We start from the raw sequence: 27514 nt of genomic DNA, 5'->3' as shown, positions 1-27514 counted from the left end.
GAGATTCCATGAATACTGGTATTTGAACTAACACAGAGAGATGACAGTCCTACACAAGTAAGTATTTGAAAACCATCTTTTTACAAAATATAAAATGCAAGTACATGAAAAATTGTTTGAATTCATTCAAAAGTCAAACAGAGTAAACCTTAAATGCTTCATTAAGCCCTGGCATTTGATACAGGTAGAGTTAGCACAAGCAGAGCAACTACCAAATTATACTCCTTTTAAAATTGGAAATACACAATGCAAACACATGGAATATTGTTTGAACTAATTCATAGATTGCATTAGTTATAGTAAATCCTAAATTAAATTTAAAAATATTTCCAGACATTCTCACTGCCGATTTTCTGATGAAAAGAGGTATTTGAAACAGATAAGGGTAACCTACCTAAAGAAAGAAAAAAAAGTCTCCCAGCTACAACTTTACGTGTTCTTCAGGTACTAAGGTACCTAAAAGGTACAAACCTTGAGTTTGTATTTTGCCCAATTAATCATTAAATTGCAAGCATAGTGTCTATGCTACCAGAATAGTTTCACACTATTTATGATAGGAAGCTACTGACATACTTGATCATCTTCTTGCCATCGACAAATCAGAAATTTCAAGCAGAGCAATGACTGTTGAATTCAGATTATTCTCTCCTCCCTGTTTTGCATGTATATCTGTTGGTGTACAACGATTTCTAAACTGCCCAGACTATTTTCTACTACTCATTCTACAAACTCCAACAGGAATGTCTTCACAGTCACTCAGTTCTCCTCATAGATGCACTGTATTGGTACTCCTCCTGAACTACTGAAGAGAAAGGAAAGCTGCTGCCTACAATAGGGATGAGACAGCAGCTTTTATTGTTGTTTTGAAAGAAACTTTTACAGGAAGCCTGACTTTTACACCCATGTTTTCTAAGACCATCTCCCACATTGTCTTTCCTCCAAGAAAACATGCTTCGTGAGCTATCATTTGTGATCCGTATCTTTATCATCTCTCTTGCACTGTCAGCCATTTCTCTGTTGTCTGAGCAGCGTGTGTTCCTCTACTCAAAGGAATGCCAAAACCCATTTTTGGGGGGACATCAGGCTTTTCACGTAGCTGCGTATACACGTTACCCAAGCTACAGCTTCAAGCAACCACGCAGCCTGTGACTTGACTCCCAGAATGCCTCAGACTCCATTGTCCTAGGTTAACACCACACCACACTGTCCAAAGAGTTCAGCTAGTATATCAGGTCACATTGCCAAGAATCTCAAGTCCATTGTCACTAAATTAAAATTAAACGTATGATGAAGGATATGTTGAAAAACTGCACCAAGACACGCTATATTGATGTAGGCTCCCACCCACAATGTAGTTATGAAAAGAAAGGTCCTTCCCACTGAAGGACCAGCAGTATTTACAAGGGTCAGCGTATCACCCCACCATTAACTCAGTCTGCTGTCTTAGTCTTCCAGGGTCATAATTCATACCACCACCAAACAAATATCTAGATTTTAAGTCTACAGGACTGGGTCTCAAAAAAATGTGTCCACTAGGATTTGAACAATACTGATAATTATCCTAAATGCCCACCTCATAATATAAGGCGCCACTTGAAGCAATTCCCATGCCGAACAGAGGACTACAACAGCCTGAAAAATGATCTGGAAGAAAGTCAAAGTTCCAAAACTCAAACCTCATTAAAATACTTTCTGAAAATACTCATAGTGTCCCTTTTTCTAAGGAGGGTCTTCATGTTGTCTGAAGAAGAGCTAGCACGAGCCCAAGCTACTGCATTTCCTAATTTTGTATTTAAATGATGGTTATAGGAATCACACAGCTACATAAACATATATATAGCCTGAATTTACTGGAACTAACACTAATCTTTTTTTTGTGTCAAATCATCTTACCTCTTCCTCACCATTATGCAATACCTTCCATCTCAAAGGTACCAAATTCCTTCAGCTGTATATTTGAAGCTGGGACTACCAAATGAGTATTCTGTTTGCTCACTTGAGATCAATTGCATCTTTTGAAGTCCCTCAGGCCACCTGCCAGGGCACACTACAGATAAGAAATGAAATCTGTCTTTGATAGGTACCTTTTTACTGATTATTCTGCAAGCTTTTTTCTCTCAAGTTCACTTAAAAAGGCCTTTTTGCTTCCTACTTGCCTACATACAGCACTACATTCACCTCATTGTTAACTATTTCATAATACAGCCTTAATTCTCCCCAGTTAAACTACTCCTCTCATGACACTTGCACGCAATCATGAGACCTGGGAATATTCATAGGAAGCAGAATTAGAAAGGAACTTGGAAGACCATCTAAACTAGGCATCCTACCCCGGTGATTGTGATACTGGCGACTTGTATGATGGACCAAAACAGGTACAAGAAAAGCAATCAATGTTCTACATCAAACTTGGCTACTAAGAGGCTGGGTAACAGCAAATCTAGACCACCTTCTGCTGCAAAGGAGCATTCACAACAGCCATGCCTGCTCTTAGCGGGGCCTCATCAGTAGGCATCCCATAACCTTTTCTGACAGGCTAACAAAATGGCTCTCCTGAGGAGAGCCATCAACAACCTCTCCGAATCACTTCCACTTTTTATTTTATCCAAAGATAACTCTTTCAGACCAATTTTTTTTTTTTCCAGGCAAAGTGGCAGGAATGCAATGAAATCCTCACACTTGTTTACAGTTTCATTTATAGTTCATTTATGAACCTCCAAATTTGTTATTATACTGACTTATTTTGCTTACCAAAGGCACAGTAGCAATACAATCTAAGTAACTCTCTGAAGACTAACATTAGCACACATTACAGGAATGGCCAGACCCAGAGAGATCAGCAGCTTGCAGTAGTGAATGAGAGTACCACTCATGGGTGTTTTGAAAGAACGAAGAATAGCTCCCTAAACAGTCTGTCTAGCAAAACACCTCTCAACAACCCAGCGGTGAGAAGTTGTTTTCTGTTTGGAAGCACAAAGATTTATTGAAACCAGCTATTATTTTTTATTTTTTAACTTGGAAACCAAAGGAAATAATGGTGCAGTAGAATTAAAACCCCAATATATACTTTAATTTTTAAGAATTCTGTACCATAACTCCTAACGCTGAATTCAGAGAAACTGTTCAAAATACAAACTCTCCTCCAGAAACATGAGTTGTTCTATATTGCAATATTCGTTCACAGAGAACAGAAACAGGAAATTCATGGTACCAAGTGAGTTTCCAACATTGCTGCTTAACAAAAAGGATAAAAAAAGACAAAAAACCCACAAGCAAGCAAAAAAATCCCAAACCACCAAACCAAAACCTTCCTAATAATGTATATGCAGAAAGATCTTCTATTATTTTATATGGAAGGTCACTTTTACTAGGTATTACACTTAAAATAGAGGTGCATATTTTTTAAGATAAGTGAATTACTAAATCAAACACACCAAAACCACCAAAAATTTTAACAGTAAACAATGTAGTGGAACTTAGATATTTCTAATTTATAGAAGGATGAGGTCTTGGAAACTGAAAGAATACCTGCTTCAACTACCTGCTTCATCAGATTTACCTTTACTGTATGTTCTACATCAGCTTAAAAACAGCCTGATGACTTAATTATAACTGAAATGTGGAAGTTATCTTCCACAATATTATACACTAGTGTAAAACAGAACATATACAGAGGCTTAATATAGTGTTAATATTCAGTTTTTGTATTTAACTACACTGGGGCCTATCACTTTCCAGAAAAACATCTTTATATTGGCTATAAGAGCAGACAGAATGATGGTTTTGTCATTAAGCATCAAACATTTGGCAGTGCATCAATAATTCTCTTTAATTTGCTTTACCCTCAGAAGCTGGTGTGAGCTGTTGGGCCCTGCAGTGTGCTTCAATAATAGTGCATTAAATGGAAAGTATCTATGCCTGGCTGACCGTTCTGAAAGCTGTTTTTGAGTGGCCTGAAATCAGCTATTTGGATTCCCTACAGAGTCTTGGCTTCAAAAAGAAACAGAGCATTTGTAATGCAAATAATCCACCATCTCTAGAATATCATCCTAACAGTTAACTAGTAGTGGTATGAAATTTGCAGGCATAAACCTTCTAGTGTTTGTTTAGTGTTGCTAACATATGGAAACACATACAAAAATACAAAGGTAAAACAGGGGAGGAAAAAGACAATAACAATTTTGACTCCAACATTTAGTAAACTACTACAGCAGGCCCAAGCTGGATAATATAGTAGCATTCACCCTCTTACTGAAGAGCTGCTATTACATACATTAAAATCAAAGTTAAAATACTTGAAACTTTAGGACACACCCAATAACTGTGTGCCATGAAATGTACCATTGCTTACAACACAGCAAAAACACTAGAAACCAGGAATGACATATACAGCTTTGCTATTTTAATTCAAAAAGGCAATGCAAATTAGGGAAAAAGACTTGGTCTGTCATTATAGGATTTTATTTTTAATTCTCACATTTTACAGCTTCTGCAGCAGAAATCATGCTCATCTACTTCTTAAATTAAGGACACAAAGAGTAAATACAGAGAACTCATGATATTCCAGTAATAAAAAGGAAGACCAAAACTCTTGGCTGCCTCATACTACTTAGCCCACTACACCTACTCCCAGGGGAAGGAAGACAACAATCTCTGCTGTAGCATCTCCTTCTCCACCCAGGCCTTAGCTCTCCATAACAAGGTTTGATGAGCTCAATTCAATGAGTCTATGAGGAGAAGATTAAGGAACAAGCTTCTAAAGTGTTTCAAATACTTGGGGGGAGGGGGTGGTTTTCTTAGGCACATAACTGCTAAGACAAGAACATCTCATGGCTAAACACTTGACATCCAGCAGCCCAAAGACCTCTGGGTTACCCAAGCAACTAAAGCTACAGCAAACAAAATGAGGACTTCAGCTGTTAATGTAAACTTTAACAATAAAACTAATCAACACAGGCTGATTTTACTACAGTCTTTTGTGAGAATTCTATAGAAAATTTCAATGTCAATATCTTGACTCAATGAAAAGATGAGCCAGCCAGACTGTTAAACACTGAGATAAGACTTATTTATTAAGGACAACCATAAAAATTAAGTAAACTCAGAGTATGAATATCCTTAATTCCCCCCTCCCCCTCAATTGACTCAAGTTAATTTGAGAAACTATCACTGATAAAAGCAGTAGAATATATACAAAAATATATGCAAAAGTAATTTCAAGTATGTAGAGTGACTCGTTTAATAAGCTGATACAAAACCAATCAGAATGCTTGCTACAACTGCATTTATTTTCTACAATTGCAAAGATCAGGGGCAGTTTATTTGTGGAGATCCTGCAGTAGATCCCAGAACAAAGACAGACAAAAAACTCAATAAGAAAACTTCAGCAAAGACTGCGTATCAGGCTTTGTCTTCAATATACTCCTCCAGAGAATTTCATCACCTTACTTGAAAATTGACTTTTAGGGATGGCAAATTTGAATTACTTAATGCTATGCTTTTCGTTAAGATCTCCCAAGCACACACCATACAGACAGATGATTGGAAGCAGAAGAGAACACCAAGGGTGAAAAAGAAAGAAGCTGAAAATGTAGTCAAGTATTTGAGATCTGGGAAGGTATTCCAGGTCCAAACCCCCCCTACCAAAACCCAAACAAACAAACAAACAAAACCCCAAAACCAAAAAACCCCCACCAACACCCCAAAAATCTATGATTCTAGAAAAGGCTGTTCAGGAAGGAAGTAGGAAAACATTCACTTAACAGACACATCATTATAATGAGAAAGAAAAAATACTATTGGACTTTTAAGTCAAGGAAACTAAAGCATATCCTGCGAAGCACATTTAGTCCCACCTCTCCATTCCGCTGCTGCTCTGTAAATGCTCCAGGCAGTTACAGAAGTGCACTGTTCTACACTGTATTCAAGGCACTAATCTGCTCAGAGGAGGAGGTTCTATAACCGTGTCTAATGTAACTGCTGTTCAAGAACACCTAAGTTCAAACTTTTGTATCAGTTCCCCAACACATCCCTACCACTACAACATAGGAAGGCAGCTGAATGCTTCAAAGCTACTCACATACCCTGCCTGGGTGAATACTGTTGTGCCTCTTTTCCAGCTGAGGCTATAAAGAGGGTTCCATATCCCAGTGATTCAAAGACTTAATCCCAGAAGCATTTAAGTTTCCTGTGGTCATGAATTGGTTTTACTGATCTTTGGGAAGGGACAAAACAGAATCTCCTTGGCCACTCCTGACAGTTTGAAGAATCAGCCTATTTTACATTTCAGATACTGAATTGATACTGTTTGCTCCCTTAAACGTTTTGGGGTTTTTTTTATGCTTGAAATCCCTTTCAAGACCACAAGACAGGTGCTCTTATTGTTGGGCAATTACAGGCATGCATACAAAACAGAGCACAAAATGGTGCCAGTGCAAGAGGCTCAAGTAGACTTCTAAATCTGCAACTAAGAACCAAAGACACTTCAAGCCAAGAATTCTCATTATAGAAAAAAAGTCTTCTCTAACATCAAAAAAGTTAGATTGTCAAAATGGGAAAGAAAAATGTAAATTAAATCAGTTACTTTTCATAGATACACAATTGACTTTTTTTCCTGTCCTGTAAGGTTCTCTCTTTAGATTTTTTTAACAGAGCACTAAAACACAACCATTAGGTCAACAGTAAGTCTCAGGGATATGCTGCAGATACAAACTAATAACTCTGTGCAGTGATTCCTCACATTTCTAACTGTGATCCTTCCTAGAAATTAACAGTTTTGTAAAGTCCAGATAGTATAATCAGTATTGATTAGAATTGAATTTCTGCTATTAATACTCTTTGGGAATCACAAGCCACTGTAAAGAAATTATGCCTGCAAATGCTGTTCTTCCAGAAGCATAAAACAATACAGCCGATCCTATACTATAAAAAGCACCATAACAAAAACCTCAGTGCTATCCATTTGTCTTTCAATGTGCAGCAGATGTTCCTTACATTTTATTTATTATGGGATTAAAAAGCAACTTTAGGGATTAATACCAGCATAAAATGAGTAGGTTTTGGCATATCATTTTCATGTATTTCTGGGCAGGGGAAAAACCCAAACGGAACCATTTGTTGGCATGTGTACAAACAGCAAAGCAGAAAAGCTCTGATACCCTCCTGGCTGTGTGAAAGGCAACTTACAGTCCACCATGACTCCTAATTGGAAGGAAGACCTGAGCAGAACATATTCTTGATGCTGACAATGGAAGGTTACCCCTTCCTCTTCTTGGTTGTGAAGACCTGCACCATTTGTTGCACTAGTGCTTCTCTGACACCTCAGTGAGCCAATTCAATTTATAATCCCAGCCCTTTTTTCCCCATTAAGTGAGATAGGCTGAACTGATACAAATGAATGTTTATAGATACAATGAGAAAGCAACACTGGAGATTGTCCTGACAAATTTGGAAGAAGAGGTTCACTGATGTGTACAAGCAACTCTGGTCTAAATGATGGGGCAGATACAGCTACACTTTAGATTGCTGTCTAGCATATTTTTCAATACAATTAGTAACTTACTGGCAGGATAGCACAGAAAAACCTCAATCAGGATTTACTTACAATGCTGATCACAGTCTACTCTAGCAAACACAACTTGATTCTTATCTGGATATTCTTCCTTAATTACATTAGAAGCTTCCTCAAAAATAGGATGCAGCATTTGGCTGAAGCGGCACCTGTGGATAGAACACAAAATCATAACTTCAAAATATTAATTAGAAATATTTTAATTGATGACTCAGGGAATATTTCAATCTTTGAAGGAAGAAGAAAAAAAAATAAGAAAGAAAAGCTATTAGAAAAGCACATCTACTTGTAATCATCCCACTAACTGAGTGGACAAAAATAGGTTCAAAAGTAATTTGAATAATTCAGGTGGGAAAAAAATAATTGTAAAAGAATATATAGTTCAAGATGTGCCCCCTGCTTTACCTGCTTAAGAAAGACCATTAATCAATTATAAGCCTTTAGGAAATATATTCCATTCAGAAAGTCTGTTCTTTATTTTTTTCTACCTGAGATATTGCCGGGGAAGTAATTTTACAAATATAGTAAAAGAAGTTACTTGGATTGTTGAGATTCCAATATTCACCATCACCTTGAAGAAATATCACAGCAGTAACTTTATAAGGGTCAACAATAGAACTTATAAGTATTGCTTACTGTATTACTGCTCGTTTGGTAGAATTTGAACAGACTGCTATTACAGCACTACGAACAAAGAGAATCCCATGGGTCCCTTCTTCCAGTCATGTCAGATTTTGAAGCAAATCCTCTCTTTCTGCCCATGGAAAAGGCTGTAGGACTGCAAAGATGCTTTGGTGGCTTTGGGGAGTTTAGGATAACACTAGTGCACAAGGCCATTATTAATACGTCAATAAAATTGTTTTATATTCTGTTCTTCTAAACACATGGCAGAATTTTAAATTGAATACGTATAATGGCACTGTAGAAGTTGTCAGAATGAGACCTCATGGAGCAGACTTGCAATAAAACAGCCTGCACCGAAGCCCTGCTTAAACTTAACAAGTGATAGCCTGGGGATGCTGTTACAACTACAACAGCAAACATTCAAGTCAAGAGGCAGGATTTGCTCTCAAAACACAAACAGGGCTGAAGGCCATTTTCTGAAATAAACCTGAATCTGGGCAGCACAACTGTATGCTACACATTATGTAGCATGTATATGTTACATATGGCTTCCTTGTCCCTCATTCTTCTCCACCCTTAGAGCAGAAAATCCACATCAGCAAAACTGATCTGTTCTCATTCAAAGGTCACATTACATCATAGGCTGGCAGTATGCTATGTTGAGGGGGTTATTACTGAATGCCTACATGTAATGATCATAATTAAGGCTGTAATTTTTTAAAATTATGGCTTACTCTAATGTGAATCAACTTGCAAGCACACGCAAATCTTTAAATTCAAAGCAAACCCATTCTACAGACAATTTGATAACAGTGAGGATTTGCAGAAAGAGCCGTGCTAATAAGGTCCTAAAACAGGACGCTTGTTACCTTGCTGTATCAAGTTTTAAAATATTGGTATCTTCCCTTTATCACAGAAGTATCAGAACATGGATTTTTAGCCTCCTGCAGTTTGTCTTTTGCAAAATCCAAAAATGATTTTTCAATGGCAATACACCCCCCAAATTTCACTGTATTAAATTTACTCCCCATAGAGTTGCTTTCTTTGGTTATCTTTAATAAAACCTTTTGAAGTAGTCCATGATCCACGAGGTATGTGCATATCACAAACTGAAAATCACAATCGTAAAAGTTTCATTTATTTACTTACTTTAAAAGACACCCTTTATAGCATAATTCTATACAGAACAGGTAAGAGATTAGACCTAGTTTCTTACTTTAGCTACTTAGTTGTACTGTTGTTATAAAGACAGACATTTGAAACAAATAGCTTACTTGGTAAACAAATGCAGCCTTTCTAAAGAAAAATTCTATTGGTTTAAATGTGCCTAGTAGCAATTTAGTCTGTGGAAGCAAATGAACAGATGCAAACTAATTGAACATAAAAATTGTCCATAAAATGACAGAGGTATATACAAGGGTTATTAGACTGATTTAGATTGGTATAATGTCTATCTTTATGCAAAGTTTAAACGAAGGCATTAAAAACATCTTTATTGAGAACTTCATTCTGTATGAAAAGACTGGGTATGAATTTTTCAAAATCACTTTTAAAAAACAATTAAAATTAGCCTGCTACTAGTTGAATGAATTCTTAGTAAAGACGAAGTGTAAATTTTTCACGTAAAGCTCTGTGCACTTGCTATTTCTAGGCCACACAAACCTACAGACTTAGACATAGAGTGGGATGTGAAAGAGGTGAAAGGAATCAGAAGTCTAATCACCTACACGACCTTTGATTCTGAAGGCCAACGTTTTATGCTCACAAAGCAAAACAGCAGGGAGAGGAATATTTAAAGTGTAGTACTTCGGTTTAAATATTGCTTTACATTATAAAGCTATTTACATCCAAGATTACTTTAATCAAGGGAGACAGAAAATGATTTTTTTTCTAACCTTATTTTCTATATTAATTTGCATGTTAAATTTTGTTTTCTCTGAATACTTTTCTGGTTTCTTCCTCACTAAAGATTCTTAAAAAATATTAATGATGGAACAGAACAGAACATTTAAAATTACCTCTTACACAATAAAAAGAGGGGTATGGTGCTTAAATGAATTCTAACAGTGATTTTTTAATCTAACAGTATGCAATTTTTTTTTTTTCCCCAAAGTAAACAGTTCCCTCTAAGTATGTCTTTCACAATGTCTAACCAATCTGTCCCCAAATTCCTTCCTTTTCCAGTTGCTCAAATTTCATCCCTCAATTATAATTTCTCTAGTCCTCCACTTAGAAGGTCTTCCAGATTAGAGAAGAAATTGGGTTTTAGTGTAATTTCAAGCCTCTTTTCTTTCTAGCACACATGCATGGGACCAACAGAGAAGAAAACAGAAAAATGGAATACTTTGGACTATGTTAAGGAGCAAAAAGTTAATTAAATCTGTCTTGCTAAGAGGAAAAAAAAAATAAATTACACAGCATGTTATTCCATACTACTGTAAAAGCCTTTTTCCTCTGATAGGAGCCCTGAATGAAACAAAAGATGGCAGAACAGCAGAAGGGGATGTAATCAGGACACTAAAAAAACCAGGAATGAACTAGTTTGAAAGCAACATACCACTGTATTTTCAATTAGAAAACTATAGTTAAACATGACAGTTTTCAAAAGACAGAAGTTTAAACATCGAAAAAAAGCTTGTATAACTTACCAATCAGCATAAAAATTAACTAAAGCAACATCTGCATTGTCTGAGAGGAAAGAAAAAGAAAAAACACAATGTCACATTGTAAGGCAAACTTCTTAGTGCTTTTACCTGAGATTATAAAAATACGCACAAAAACTATAAAAGTAAATACTTCTAGATTATTCAGCATACAGCTTAGTCTGATTGCTAGAAAACTGATAGGATAAATCTTATCTGAAGTATAATCTATATCAAATGGGAAAGTGATGAAAGTGGCCTTCAGCCAAGTATTTTATTGACTTTATTGATATATTGGACATTAAAAATGTCAATACTTAAGGTATTAAGACACAAAAGAAGTAATTAAGTGACACGTGAGACAAAAAGTAATTCTGGATTTAAAATTAAGGCACTCAAAGCCAGTTGTTCTCTAGTACAACTCTTTTAAGCATTATCTAGATTATTCGTAAGTGTTAAAAAACAGTTAAGTGCTGAAATGTCAACTGTTTGGGTTAGAAGAATGACTAACATGCAGCCTGCCTGTGCAACTTGCTCTGGTTGGTCCTTACCTGCCTTATTTGCTAAGAAGCTGGATACTAAGGCAAAAGGTAGCAGAGAAATCTTCAGTCCCCAAAAAAGAAAAATGCTAAGGGACACTTGAAAAAAATGCAATACTATAGGGATATATATGATGAGGTAGTGAAATAATGCTCCTATACATTATTTTTCACATACCAAAAAAAAGGAAAATATATCAAAACTAGAAGGATAAATCTCCTGCCCCAAAATAAATTGTGATCTTTACACAATATAACAACCATGCCGTGAATTGATTTTTAGTAGTAGTAGTGGTGTAGACATTATAAAAAAAAGGTGAAAGAAATACTGGAACTATAGAGTATCAGTCACAGCTTTATAAAGCAAAAATGTTGCTAGACAAATTTGCACTATTGACAAAGTTACAACGCAGTTACAAGCAAAGATTAAGATGTTGAAAGCCTGGAAAAGAAAACATGCTGGAAAAGACAATTCTTGACAAGGCTGGGAGAAACTACAGTTTTGATTAAAATTATGGCTTTAAGATTTTCATTATCAGCAAGCAATGCAAGAGGTGAACAGGAAATTAACAAGCATGGAGAAATTTAGGGTTACCTCCAAGGCATAAAGTATTAATTGAAAGTAATTGGATGAATTTTAAAAGTACTTACACTTGGCATATATTCCCTTTTATGAATAACATTTTACAAAAGGATTTTATCTTTTCCACTGTATAAAAGGTATTTACAAACAGATCTCGTATCACCTAATCATACATTTACTACACAAAGCAATCTTGCAATAGTAAGCAGATTCTAGTACAGATTTAAATAAAAGAGTATAAAGATTTTTTTTTCTCAACATATTTGAAACAATGTAATAACTTTTCCTGTTAAGACAGATACAGGCAAGTTGCATACTTTTCAGACCAAAAGGTTTCAGACAAGGAATACACATCTGTTTAATGTATGGGTCTCCTTTCTATGAGTCACCAGAATCAGGACAATGCTTTACCTGAGGGAAAGCATAGCTGAACAAGCAAGATACTTAAGGCCCATCACCATGGGTTTCAGTTGCTGCTATTCTTTGGGGGGAACTTTTAAAAAGCTCTCTTGACAGGTTTTGGTTACATATCAAACATTCCCATCTGCAAACAAGATATCAGGTATTTTTCTTAGACAGTTCAAATCCTCATTGAGATTACAATGAAGTAATTTGTTAGGTGATACATTAGTTCAGACAGCTAATTCTAATCATAGGCATTTAATACTTCTATGCCGATTGCAATTAATATATTCAAAGCTAGGGTATGCGTATTCCTTTAATGACGTTGCAAGATTCACACAGAGAGGTGACTGTAGACATACGAAGAAAAAAATAATATTCAAAGTACTCACTTAAAATGTCATCTATATTTCCACTATCTAGACTTGTTATTTCACTTCTTGTTGGATTAAAAAGCCAAGACACCTAAAAAGAGAAAGGAAACCAGTAAGGTATGTAAAGTAGGTATTGGGACCAGCGCTGCTAAACATCTTTTTTGGCAACACGGACAGTGGGATTGAGTGCACCCTCAGCCAGTTTGTTGATGACACCAAGCTGTGTGGTGCGGTCAACACGCTGGAGGGAAGGGATGCCATCCAGAGGGACCTTGACAGGCTTGAGAGGTGGGCCCATGCAAACCCCATGAAGTTCAACAAGGCCAAGTGCAAGGTCCTGCACGTGGCTCAGGGCAATCCCAAACACAAATACAGGCTGGGCAATGCGTGGATTGAGACCAGCCCTGAGGAGAAGGACTTGGGGGTGTTGGTTGATGAGAAGCTCAACGTGACCCAGCAATGTGCGCTTGCAGCCCAGAAAGCCAACTGTATCCTGGGCTGCATCAAAAGAAGCGTGACCAGCAGGTCGAGGGAGGGGATTCTCCCCCTCTACTCCGCTCTCATGAGACCCCACCTGGAGTACTGCATTCAGCTCTGGGGCCCCCAGCATAAGGACATGGACCTGTTGGAGTGAGTCCAGAGAAGGGCCACTAAGATGATCAGAGGGCTGGAGCACCTCTCCTATGAAGACAGGCTGAGGGAGTTGGGGTTGTTCAGCCTGCAGAAGAGAAGGCTCCGGGGAGACCATATAGCAGCCTTCCAGTACCTAAAGGGGGCCTACAAGAAAGCCGGAGAGGGACTTTTTACAAGGGCATGTAGCGATAGGACAAGGGGCAACAGCTTTAAACTGAAAGAGGGTAGATTTAGATCAGATATTAGGAAAAAATTCTTTACTGTGAGGGTGGTGAGACATTGGAACAGGTTGCCCAGAGAAGCTGTGGATGCCCCATCCCTGGCAGTGTTCAAGGCCAGGTTGGATGGGGCTTTGAGCAACCTGGTCTAGTGGAAGGTGTCCCTGCCCATGGCAGGGGGGTTGGAACTAGATGATCTTGAAAAGTCCCTTCCAACCCAAACCATTCTATGATTCTATGAATAAAGGAGTAACATATCTATGATTTTAAATGTTGCAGTTCAAAAGCTGGAGAAAAACAGTAAAAGAATTGCAATTCAGTCAACGCATTTCAGATGACAGCAGCACTACAAACATACAAATAAACACTATTTACAGATTTAATATACTTTCACATTTAAAGCAAAATTGGCTATCTCTTCATATGATTCTCTATTATGTTGGCAGAAATGTTACAGGTAAATTGTGTACCTTTAAGAATAACTTATATTTATAAATTCACTCTGAAGAAAGAAATGAAACCCCATTTTAGCCACCTAACAATCTCACACAGCCCAGAAACGTGTAGGCATGGAGGTTTCACCCAGAGACAAGCAATTCCTTCTGTCACTTACAGGGCTTGTCTGGTTAAAAAGTTTCTCATTAGGTAAAGCTTGCAATTACCTCCATTTGTACTGCTGTTTGCTAAAACAGTTTCAATATATCTAACTCAACTAGCTACAGTCTTTTATCTCCTTCTGTAATTTTTCTTGATACTGCTTCAGTCCCAGCATGCGATCAGCATATCAGACTACAAAAACTGAGACACCACATCAGCCAGATCATTCAATTATAAAGTAACACATGCATTACTCTTAATGCAGCTATCACAGCAACATGCAGTTTTATGGAAGAGCACTCTCATATTCACTGGAAAAGGCTCAGTTCTTTTATCTCAAAATGCAGTGAGGAAAAAGGGGGTAGAGTTGCTGCCCTATCCTAGGTAAGAAATATTATCAGTGAGTTACAACTTATTTTTGCTTTGAGAGATAAGCATGCAAGTTTTTGAACAGGACAATACAGATTCTGGTCTGCGATGTGGATGTTCCCATCCTGAATAAGCTGTTCAGAAAGTCAGCACTTCTCTAAGCAGAGCCAGAGCTTGGACCAGACGCTCCACCGAGATGCCTTCCAGCCTCATGTTTTCAATGAATCTTATGGTTCCTCAGCTGACAGAGATGGCAGGAAAGGAAAAGGAAGGTTTTTGGTAGAGAGCTGACAGGAACGCACGGGTCAAGGAGCCAGACAGAGACCTGAGATTCACAATGATACCCCAAGAATTAGTCCTCGCACTGAGATGTGGTATCGTATGATACGCACGCTATCGATGTTCCTGGAGTCTTAGTTTACTCTTTGCAGCTGCAAAGAAAATCTGCTCATGGCTAGAGAGGCAGAGCTGACTAAAGACACCAAGGAAAAACTTAGCTGGAAGCATAAAGAGCATCCAAATAATGCCACCTAGAGCAGCTGGATACAAGAATCCAGTGATACAAGCATACATTCCATCTATTTATGCAAGAGCCTGAGACCTATCCTGGACCTATAGCAGAACCATGACTACAAGCAGCAAGCCTCCAGGGCACACCTGCCTTTGACACTGTTTACAATTTATCAAAAGACTAATTCAATGTCAAACATCAAGTTTTCTCACATTTGTCACAAGTGTATATCAAATATTGGCCTCAAAAGGAATGGCCAAACTGGATGCCTTGCTTTCCTTAAGATCAGCTTTGAAAATTGTGGGAAGACTTCTGCAGTGAGACACTGTCAATAGCTCTCAAACTCTCACCTGCATGCCATTTACAGTGGTATTTGCAGCAATCATTTTCAATTCCTTCTGATGTATGGATCACTAAACACTTCTCAGTGAAGATACTGATCCTTTCATACTTCCCATATAGAGGCCACTGGGTAGCATATACATTCCATCTTACACTACAGGCTGAAAACACACTTGCTGTTGTAACACAAAATATGTACCAGTGCTTCTCACTTGGTAATTGGGCAAGATACTAGTCTTATATGCAAGTCTAAGATCCGTGGCGGTGTTTGCACAGCCTTCCTGTGGCACTTAAACTGTCCGACACAAGTGTCTGAACTGTGGCTTTAAGATGACTACAGAGAAACAAAACTAACAGTTGAGCTGTAAGGTCCATAGTCAAAACTAACAGCATAATGACATGATCTGCCAAAAAATATCTGATTAAGCAAGCTATGCAATGCATAAGTTGCAGCAGGCCAGTGTTGGGGAAGTTCTTTTGAAGATGCTGGTGTTGCTGACTGCAACAACAGAAGAGATGACCCTGGCTTCAGTCTTTCTCTCAGAAGCTACATATATGGGCCCTGGTCCACATTGGTCAGATTACCCCCAGTTGAGTGACAGCTGATGGCAACTATGAGTGCAGATACCTCCCCATCACCCCTTGGGTAGTGCATGGGATGACAACTTCCACGGTGTTGCTATGGGGAGGTGCTGGTAGTAGTAGTAGTTAGATTTGTAGTAATGGGTCAGTTAACTGTATGAATGAGCTGGCATAGTTCTTGTTTGTACGCCCATGCTGTTTTGTCGCAAGTGTTAAGTTAGATGCAACTTGTGTACAATTGAAGCAGTAGCTATGATTAACAATAACAGTTGGAATATTGCTCTAGGCAATAAAGGACGGTATAACTCAACATTAATTTTGTTGGCCATCATCCGATCCTACCACAGGTGACTTTGCAAACTCATCTAAGTTCCAAGGTTTCAGCTGCCCTGCAAGGACTCAAGAACCTCTGATTGTACCCTTGAAAACCACAGAGTTACTTATCCTGCTTATGATCTTGGACAATGCTTGTTTACACAGAAAATCCACATAAGCCTCTAGAAAGCAGGAACTTCTTAGCTGCTGCACACAGCTCTGCATCAGCATTCATACTCGGAAAGAATTTCCGCAGTAGGTCTTGGTGAAACTATTTTCACAGGAACCCAGCAGTTTTTATTGTCTAAACATACCGAACAGGTAAGATACCAATTTGTTAAACCCACATGGCTTTTTCTAATACAATTTTACAGCAGAAACACAAATCTTACCTAATAGGATAAATTACACATAAATTAAACATAACATAGATAAGCATATTATTTGCAATCAGGAAATAGGCTATTGTTATTCAGCAGATATACTTAAATAGATTGGGAACTGTAGTTTCATTTGTAGATTGCTACAATACACCTTAACTTGCAATGAAAATATTTAACTGCAAAATCAAAGCACAGGGCTTACTAACCAACAAAATCCCCTACTAGAGTGTGCTATGTGCAGAAAAAGCAAATTAAAACTAATACTTCTTTATAGCATGAATAAAATTTTTGATTGCTTTCTTAACTCTTTTTGTGGAAAAACGTGGTGCAAGCTGCATGTACTAAAACAAAGACCTCAAACGTCTTCATATATTGAAGGTGAAAATCAAATTAAGCTGTATATCCTATTGCCCTTTTATATTAAAGAGTAGTGGAAAAATACTGAGACAACTAACATCCTTCCCCCAAAGTTGCACAAAACCTTAGATAACTGACATATTTTTTCCACTAGAAGTATGATAATTTCTGACAAAATATATTCATAATCACATTCTTAAACATTTTATACTGACTAAATAATTGTGGGTGCCAAAACCTTCAAAATAAGTAGATAGACTCAGGGGAATAAAAAGCATTCCTTGAAGAAATGTCAATAAATATGCAAGACTCACTTCAGCTGAAGCTTTCAGAAAAGGTATACTGCCTGGAAGGAAGAAAACACATCCTTTTGACCCAGTAATCTTTCTGTCCCGTGAGATGCAAGAGGGTTTATGATATTACTAGTATTAATATTTAACATGAAGGAATACAAATTCTTATTTAAATTGCTAAGAAGCTACACTGTTTTGAGAATATTTTCTGACCTTTGATGAGGCCCGTGCTTGATACCCACGGGCGGAAAACAAGACATTTTTGAGGAAATCATTTTTGAATGTCAGCTACGCACTTTATAAAACAGGCATTGAACATATGTTCTTAAAAACATACTGGCTAAAAAAAATTCTTCAGAGTTTTTTTACTTTTAAATGCAAACTTTGCATTCCACTGACCTACATCAGAAGGACACATGGATGACTGTTTATATTTGTAACTGAGGGGAAAAAAAAAAAAAAAATTTCCAACTGACCGTACAAAATAGCTGCAAACTCAATGAAGAAAGCATCTTGCAAAAATAATTCAAAAGGAAAACTGGCTATGTAAGTACACCTGAAAAGAACTCAGGTTGCTGCCTTTATATTGGATAAAATTAGCTATTTTTTATATTTGTATTTTTTAAATGCTTAAACTACTAAAATCTGAAGGTAAAACTAAGTAGTTATGAAAGAAAAAGATTTCAAAAAAATATAGTAGAATATTAAAATACTAAATACTTGAGTGTGAAGCTGCACAAGTTAGATAAGCATGTTTATAATCTACTCAAAATCACTTAACACTATAGAAAAATGACAAAACGAACTATAGACTAAAACGAATGCAGAAAGCTTTATACGCTTACAGAACACATTGCTGAGGGGAAAAAGTCAGGAATTGAACAATGCATTCACATAGATAAAATTTAACTCATATGGGGGGAGGGAAGAGGAGGAGATGGCACATGTATTTTTACTCTTCTCGTCCTCCGAAACACTGTCAAATAAAGCAGGAATATATCAGCTCAGGTTCCTGGAAGTTTCTGAAGATAACACTGCTCGTATTTTTACTGGATAGTTTAATTAGTACAGAAATCTTAGTATTTCTGATCCAGTTTCGATCCTCACTTCAAGTTAGCAAATGACTTAGCCACTTCTGCCAGGAGCCAGTACTAGCTGCTTCTGAGGAGTAACTACAAATTAGCTGGCATTTATACTGGTTTTTTCTACTGAAAGACCTCAAAGCACTGCCCAAAAGACAACATTACCCTCCTCTGACATGCAGTGCAAGGCTACGCAAGCAGCCTTACACAAAACAAAATACCTGGACAAAACCCATTCCATTCACCCCCAACGGCAGACCTCTGCCAGGCTTCATATCCCTTTTCCAAAGGGGAAATAAAAGCACACCCAGCATCTTGTGCTGACAGTGTTGCTGTTCAATTGCCACTCCACACATGCAATTAATGAAGCCCACCGGTTATTCAGGAGATTTAGGTCAACCTTTTATCAACATTTTACTCTTACCAGTTCGCACTGTTAGTTCTTTAATTGCGAACTGGACAGAAGAGACAGGCCTATAGGTTTAGTGGCATTTCTTTTCCAAGTTTATCATACTTTACACACAACTTTCTTGCAAAAGAGTTTAATAATAACTGTGCACAGTCTTAAAACTACAGGAAAAGGAAAAAAAAACCAGGTTTGTTGCATTTATGTGTCCTTCATGCCTTTATTTTTTAATTCCCATAATGAAACAGAGGTCCTCATTTCCAGAGCAAACTATCTGAAGCATACAGAAAATCTATTCTTGGAGCATTATGATTTCTAATTAGTACTACACCTGCAAGGCAGTCAACAAGAACAGCCTTCATTTTCACTTGCTAAACTTTCCATTTACCTTTTCCACCTGCTGGGAAATCCTAAAGGCACACGACTAAACCATCTTTCTCCTCTACCACAAAATCATTTTATGTTTGGCAACCAGCTCTAGCCTGCATCTAATCCAGATTGACATGTCGAAGTTACTACCTGAAGTCCTAGCCCCACAGGACTCTGCGGCTGACTTTCAGTCCCCAAGTAGCTTTTTCTTTATGCATGCCGCTAATCTGCTGCTGCTCTGAGGTCTGCATTAAACTCCTGGACAACAGGAAGCAGACGGGTTTACAGCCTGCTGTAGGATGATACAAATTGAAAGCAATCCCGGGAGACAGCAACGCCGAAGCTGACAGACATTGTAAGAGCCCCTGAAGTTTGGCTTCAGAACCATCAATCAGGAGCATCTCGCTGGCGGTGTTCCCAGAAGCCCTATAATGAACCACAAAGTTCAGAGCAGAGAGAGATAACAGTAAATAGAGAATGGTGGGGGAAAATAAAAAGAGGACATTATTCACCCTCTCAGTGAGAGCAGTTCAACTCTTAATTGTCACCACTTGATTCCAGACCGTGCCTGAACATTTTCATAATTTAGACTAACTGCTGCCATCCCTGTTGATTAAGCAGGATTTTTATTAGTAATGTAAACTACTTTCATTATAAGACTATGAGACAAAACTATATTAGTTCAAAACACTAAATAATGATCACTTCTGAGCTATATTTAAGTGTTCAGAGCAATTTTTAAACTGGGACCAAAAAATCCTTTTCCTATTATTTTCCTCTCAAGAGCCATTATCTTGAATTTAATCAGGGAAATTTAAAACACTGAAAGGAAGCTACTGAAAATAGATTTAAGGATTGCAGCTACTAACTTCCACAAGAACAGAGACAAAAATCTAACTAAATGGAAATACGGATAATACATATATTAGAAAAGTAAACTTATTTCTTTAGCCTTGATAGACAGTCAAATTTTATAATGCTTTAGCCAAACAGTGCTATAACTGCACACAGCTAGGTAGAGAGACCACCATGTTAAAAAGAGGTAGTGCAATTTTTTTCCTCCACGTATCTTGTCATCTACTCCCATTTTAAGTGTCTGACAGGAATACTTGGTGTAGGCACATGTATTATTAATACTGAAGAACTTCTTGCCGATGAAAATGCTGGAAACAACAACAAAAAATTTTCACAATTTATAACGGTATCTTTGAAATTCCAAATTATATTGATTTGACACTCCAAATCAGGAAAAAACCTCACAGCTAATGGTTCCTACAATTGAACTTAACACACAAAGGAGTTGTAGAATTGTCATGTGTGACTGGGAACGACTCATAGACACAGAGATATCTCAATGGCCTGTTACCACAGCACTGAAGGTTCCCAGAAAAATGGGCAAGTTAACCTCTCAACAGTTTATGAACTATTATAAGACACAAGATGTTAATTAAAAAAGTCCATTGCAGAGATGAAAGTTAAACCTCATTATCACAATGTGCAGTTCAATGCATTGCATTTTTTCCATAAAGCTGTTAGTAGCAGAATCATGCTCACAAACACAATTTTAAAGCTCAGCACAAACCTATGGATCGCTGTCTTTTATAGACATGTTTAACTCAGGGCTCAAAAAATGACATGAGGCATGTCTACAAAAAAGTCACAGAGATAAGACCTGTAATTTATTTTCAGTTGAACTATTTCTAATTTGCGGTTATTTCTCTTGGCCTGAAGGGAAAAGGGCAATCTCCAGTCAGGGCCATAAGGCACTGGTTTCCTTGTCTTAAACATCCACTTAGAGGCAACAGAGTACATATCCCTACAGAAGATGTAAACAGGTGTCTGAACAACTGTATTACTTAATGAATAATGTTTAGTGCTCCACGTCCTCAGAAATATGAACCTACCTTAAAGCCTGTTTCACAGCTTTGAAGCCATGAATTCAGCTTCCCAGGAAACTACTGGAAACTCTGAATCTTTAGATATTTTATTTACCAACCTTCTTCTCTTACACAAGAAGCTAGAATTCCCCTGGAAAAAAGGTATAATTTGTGCAGCTTTTTAGGAAGAAAACACAACCTCATGTTCTGATAATTCATTCTTTCTTTTACATATCTACCAACTGCTCTGATTATCTGGCAACAACACAAGGATTCACTTTCAAGAAGGAATAAAGCACACAAAATACAAATGCAATTTCCAAAATGATTACCGCAAGTTAAGCAGCTGTTGCTCTATATGAAAGCCAGCACCCTGAAGTTTCTGAACTTATTAAAGCTGTGATCCATCAATACGAAATAAAGGGTAGCTCGGTCTTGGCTTGTCAAAACTTTGATAAGGCTAGCAGAGCAGAACAGTTTGCTGCCCCTTTTCACTAAGCCAAGGAAAAAGGCCTGTTCTCTATTTTGGCCACTGCTATTACACATAAAACACATTACCAAAAACGTTCACTGTAGAGAGTTTAAACCTTGGAGACTGTGTACTTGTAACTCCATTCCTCAAGTCAGAGATCACATATGTAACCTTGAAATGCAAATCATATCTTAAAACACAGAGAGAAAAGTATTGAGAAAAGTCAAAGCCATTTTTGCCCTTAAAATACTTTGGAAATTATTTTGATGCGTAGCAATAGAGAAGAAATTGTGAGTCATTTCAAATAAATAATTGAGTCTAAATAGAAGGCTTATTAGGAACTGTGTTTTGAGAGCCACATGGATCACTATAGAAAGCAACATACTATCCTGTGATTATGATCTTCTACAGCCTTCCTGTGCCATTTATTCTTGTCTTTACACACTGGGCCACAGCAGAACAAGAAATGAGAAATTTTTTTCTTTAATAACACACACACACATATATATATATATGTATGTTTTGTTCATTCTTGGACTAGCGATGAAAATGGATATTAAAATGAAACCAAAACTTTTACGGTATTCTGTGGAAGGAGTGGCCACAGAATTCAGAATCTCTCCTTTAAAGCATAATCTTAGAGGAAGAAACTGAAAGTACATATAGTGTTTTCACGAGAAACAGTTATTTCCTATGTCACGTGAACATTTGCTACTTTAGAATAATCTGAAGGACTGAACGTAGAAGTGGATAACTGAATTTTCCTACACACATTCTACTGCTTTAATAACAACACACAATTTCTATTTTGGTAGATTTTAATACATATTGAGATTATTGTTCAACAAGACAAAAATCAACTCATTGCAACCGAAATGCTCAACTTTAACACCTACTCACTTTTCGCTGCTTATCTTTTTATTAACCATATAATCTATTTGCAATACTGAATACATTTTCGCTCTTCTGCTCCAAAACATCAAGTTTCCTATCTCTTTGCAGTGTCAAGAAAGGCAGGAGCTTTAAGCAAAGACAAGCCTGTTCAGTTTTACCTTTCAGGCTAGAACTTGTTTTAAAAGTAGGTATGAATTACCAAAACCAACTGCTCAAATACAAATACAAGGGCTATCATAAACTTGTATAAACTAGCCCTCCATAACAGAAATACCTAAGAATCAATTTAGATAAAATTGCAGTCAGGTGGCATAACGGAAATGCAGCATTAGAGAAATCTGCATTTCACATATTCTTATCAGCATTTATAGATGAAATAACACAATCCTGCAACTCCAGAGATGCACAATCCACACTGCTTTAAACTACGCAGCTGAGGCACTGGGTTTAAAAAAAAAAAAAAAAAAGGCAGTAAAAGTGACAATTGGACAAACAAAATACTTAAGTGAAGAATACAGCTAGGGTCATTCTCCTCACCCAGTCCACCCAAAGGGAAGCAAAGCATACTGGTTTAACTGCCACTCTGAAGTCAACGTAAGGGAAGACAAGCAGACAACCCAGTCTCTAATAACATGGTTTCGACTGTACTGTTCATACTAGTGCTGCTGCCTATTCGTACTTCCGAATAACAAAATCGGTTTGAAAGCATAGGACAGCCAGCTTGATATGGCTCATCCTTATTTGATACTGAAGGCAATGACAATTAGAACTAAACAACGGAGCAACACTCCCAACGCAGAGCAGCAAATGTATGGATGACAATTAGCAGTTCAAGTTAAATTCTTACCCTCTTCCAGTTTTAACATTACATGGTCATCCTATGCCCTGCAATCTCAGCCAGAACTAACCCACACATGAATATGCACACAACCACCCCCATTTATTAACCTCAGATCTAGAGCCTTTAGCAATAATACTTTCAATATCACTAAGACCCTCCTTGTGCTACAGATTTTTTTTTCTTTCTTCAGCATGATTGAGATGCCACATTTCCTCAGATTACCTCCTAATATTTCAGCAGGAGGTTAAGGTTTTGCGCAACTATCAAAAGACAGCTACAGTCCTTTGCGACACAGCCATTTGTGGCATATGAAGTGTTTGTCCATACATTAAAACCGTTTGAGATTCAGTCCTGTGTTGCTGGTGCTCCTCCCTCTTTCTGAGGAATCAAAATGAGGAAGAACACCTTAAGATTTCAAAATTATAAACTTTCTAAAATACAATGGGGTTTTGTTGCCTCAGCTTGCCATTCCCTTAACATCAGAACTTTGAACTTTAGAATAAATCCATTTAAAACATCATCTAAATTTATGTTACTTTGATTATTTTCTTTTCTTCATTCCAAGGAAATTTGTGATGCACACTCCACAAACTTCCATTCTACACATGCAGACTAGCAATCAAAGTATATCAAAGCTCACTGGCAATCTATTAGCTTGTCTCTAACAAATGCTTTGCCTCAATTTTTAGGTTAGTATTTATTATTTGCTATCTTAAAATGACATCTGAGAAGATAAGGGATAAAATCTTTCCAAATAAGCAGTAATAGAAATACTACTACACAGCTGCATTCTAACTGGCATGTTGGCACTGGAAAAATCTCCCAATTTAAATGAGTGGGGGGAAAAAGAAATACATTTTACAATTAATCCATTGGCTATCATCTACAGAAGAACATTGATTAAAGAAATGCTGCCTGAATCTGAAGAGAAAAATTCACCTTTGGGACCACAGCTGCACGTAGCTTGAAGAATAAGCGGCTAATTTCAGACTGCATAGGAGCTATTTTCTTTCTACCCTAAACAGCTGCTAAGGGCCTGCACATATGCAGTCGATTTATCCTGGATAACTCTGGACAGCAGAAGAGTAAAGAATGCAGACAACAGGACACATGCCACAGATACTCTGAAATACACAAAATAACATGATACAGAGATACCCCATTGCTGGTTTACCTCCCCCAAGGAACACTAACCCTGCCAGCTTCAGGCTGACTCCCACAAAAATATTCAAGCAAGTATTCCAGACTGGTCCTAAAAATAATATTAACACATTCACATGGTGCAGTGCTTGAACTGGTAGCAAGTATCAGACACGCTGGCTCTGCAGTTAACCAGCTCCATGTAGCGAGCTTACTGTTCTCAACATAGAGGACTGCTGCAACCATAATTGTTACCAAAATCCTCAGCAAGGTATCACAGCTGTGTATTGGCTTATTTTAAACTAACTTTTAATAGCTATGTAACACTAATTATATGTACATACTTGCACTGGTTTAGCAAATTCTGCTGGCCTATGTTGACAGAAAAAATACAAAAAAAAAAAAAGAAAAAAAAGAAAAAAAAAGGCCTCTCTCCCCTGCGATGATACCTTCTTAACCAAAGCAGTTTTAAATGTCATTCAAAGGTAATTCCTGAGAGGCCCATACACTCGCTGAGCTCCCTTCACTAATTAACGGATCATTAGTAGGAAAGAACCCCTAACTGTTCACCCCCTGCACCACATACTGTCTTAATTACGTTTGTGAAGCAACCAATTTGTCTTTCAGTCATTCTGTCCAAAATCCCAAGTGAATTGACTCAACAGGGAGAAGAAGAAGAAGAAAAAAAAAAAAAAAAGGATTTTCATATACACTTTTATGAAAATCCATAATTTTTTATGACTGGCAAAGAATTTAGGGGCTAAGTGTTTCCAGCAAGATTTAAGAAAGAGGATTTCAACAAACTATAAGAGACAGAAGTGATAGACAGTGACTAAAGGAACAAAAAGCTCTTCTTGGGATTACAAATGTGGATACATCATTGAAAAGCTTTCCCTTTGTGAAGCTTTTGAGAAAGTTAATTATATCATCACTTCATAATCACGACAGCTATGGGAAACAGCAAAACACTATCACAGCTGTTGTTTTCTTTTTCGAGACCATTGGAACGGGCACCTATTCCTTGCCTTTCAAAATACTTCCTTGCAGAGCTCCTAATGAACAAGTTCTCTCCATGTTTATGCCCAATTGCCACACGAATTGACTTGGAGATGAAATGTAAGCTTTACTGCCAGTTATCTTACAACAGAGATTAGATTGCTTTTCTTCTCCCCACTTCTCTTCACAAATCTATAAAAATAAAGACAAAAAAACCTGACATCCTTACAGACTACTTTTTTTTTTTTTTCTTTTCGGGTGCACCTCAATGAAACACACACAGAAACCTGGCAAGAATCACTGATGCCAGGCAAGATAGGAGACATTGGCTCCAAAAAGTATGCCAAGGAACCAGGTCATTTACTACACTCTATTTCCAGGGCTCTGCCTTCTGCTCAGGTTCCTATTTCATGAACACCATTTAGGATACAAAGTTTCAGTGATTAAAGAAATCGATGCCATAGAGCAGTATCTTCCTTTGAAACTGAATGCAGCAAACCATATACCTGAAATCTCCCTGTGGGTTAGCATATTCTTATTTTTGGTCCCAAAGTGAAGCAGGTGGGAGACTCCAGCACATAAAATGTGGTAACCTGCTTCTTCCAGGAAACAAGCCATTGGGATCTCCAGTGTTTCATTTCATTGCCACTGCTGATGAAACTTTCAGATACAGCTCACCAATGATGGTGTCACAATAATTCCCACCTACTACAATACTTATTCTTTAATAGAAAAACGTATCTTGCAGAACCCTGAAAAAAACCGACAAGAGCTTAAGACACTCAGGTCTCAATAACAATTCAGTCCACTCATAGAACATGGCTCTGAAAGCCAAAAGGGCCCATGAGAGCCTGTTGAACTTCAAGGACAACCTCTTCAAAGCACAAAAACAATCCACTCCACTCTGCAGAAAGTAGGTATGGCAGAAGACCTACATGGGTTAACAGAGAATTTCTGGATGAGTTTTTATAAAAAAAGAAAAAAAAAAAAGTACACTTAAGGTAGAGGTAAGAAAGTAAATATCTGATAGGAATATAGAAACATTGCTTGAGCAGGCAGGATGAAATTAGAAAAGCCCAAGCTCAGCTGGAGTTGAAACTAGAGAGGGATATTAAGGGTAGCACAGAGGGTTTCTACAGGTATGCTGGCAACAAAAGGAAGATGAAGGGAACTGTAGGCCTGCTGCTCAACTAGCAGGGGATGTAGCGACAAACAACACGGAGAAGGCTTAGCTACCCAATGTCATCTTTGTCTCATTTTCTACTGATGAGGTCTGAACCTAGTAGTAGAGTACCAGGGAAGAGAAGCATTACCACGAGTTGAAGACCAAGTTAGAAAGCTCTTAAGCAAGTTAGACATACACAGAGCCACAGAACCAGACAAAATGCATTTCCTGGGTCCCCAGGAGCATTATGGAGGCAAATTTTCTTTCCAGAAGCCACATCCATCCAGCATGGATTTAAAAAGAGTAAATCAATCTGACTGTTTTCTGTAGTGAGATGAGTAGCTCTGCAAATGAGGGAAGAATCCTGGACATTGTTTGCCTTGACTTTAGCAAGCTTCTGAGATAGTATCTCAAAGTATCCTTAGACCTAAATTGGTGATATATGAACTGAATAAGTGAACTATGAAGCGAGTGACATGGTGGCTGGACTGCTGGGCTCAAAGGGCTGTAACCAAAGATACCGTGTCCAACTGGTCTCTAATGGAGTTTCTCCAGACCAATATTGGATGTAAGAAGGTTTGTCTTTACCAATGACCAGAATGATGGAAGAGAGTGCCCCTTCCGCAAACTTCCTGAGGATGCTGCAGCGGGGGAAGTGGCTTGTATGCTAGAGGGGAGATCTGCTATTCAGAGAGACCTCAACTGGCTGGAGAAATGGCCTGATAGAAACCTCATTGAAGTTCAACAAAGGCAAAGTCCTGCATTTCGGGTGAAATAACCCCGTATAGGCTGGAAGCCACCCAGATAGAAAACAGCTTTGCAGAAAAAGTCTTGAGGGACAAGTCGAACAGTTGTCAGCAGCATGCCCCTTGCAGCAAAGACAACTGCAAACTAGGCTGCATCAGCAAAAGTGTAGCCAGCAGACCAAGGGAAGCGTT

General features: G+C 37.8%; 1 protein-coding gene across 1 annotated transcript in view; it reads right to left on the bottom strand.

Annotated features, from left to right (window-relative positions):
* The window catches only part of ERP44 (endoplasmic reticulum protein 44), a 54707-nt gene that overhangs the window by 20294 nt on the left and 6899 nt on the right, over positions 1-27514 (bottom strand). Inside the window, exons 2-4 of the mRNA XM_052787193.1 lie at positions 12753-12825; positions 10843-10882; positions 7604-7719 (exon numbers count right to left, since the gene is read on the bottom strand). Of these exons, the coding sequence (XP_052643153.1) occupies positions 7604-7719; positions 10843-10882; positions 12753-12825 (229 nt within the window). The remainder of the gene's footprint in view (positions 1-7603; positions 7720-10842; positions 10883-12752; positions 12826-27514) is intronic.

Source organism: Harpia harpyja, chromosome 5, assembly GCF_026419915.1.
Source record: "Harpia harpyja isolate bHarHar1 chromosome 5, bHarHar1 primary haplotype, whole genome shotgun sequence".
NCBI classification, from domain to species: Eukaryota; Metazoa; Chordata; class Aves; order Accipitriformes; family Accipitridae; genus Harpia; species Harpia harpyja.
The sequence above is the reverse complement of the archived record's forward strand: the minus strand, read 5'-3'. Positions and strand labels throughout refer to the sequence as shown.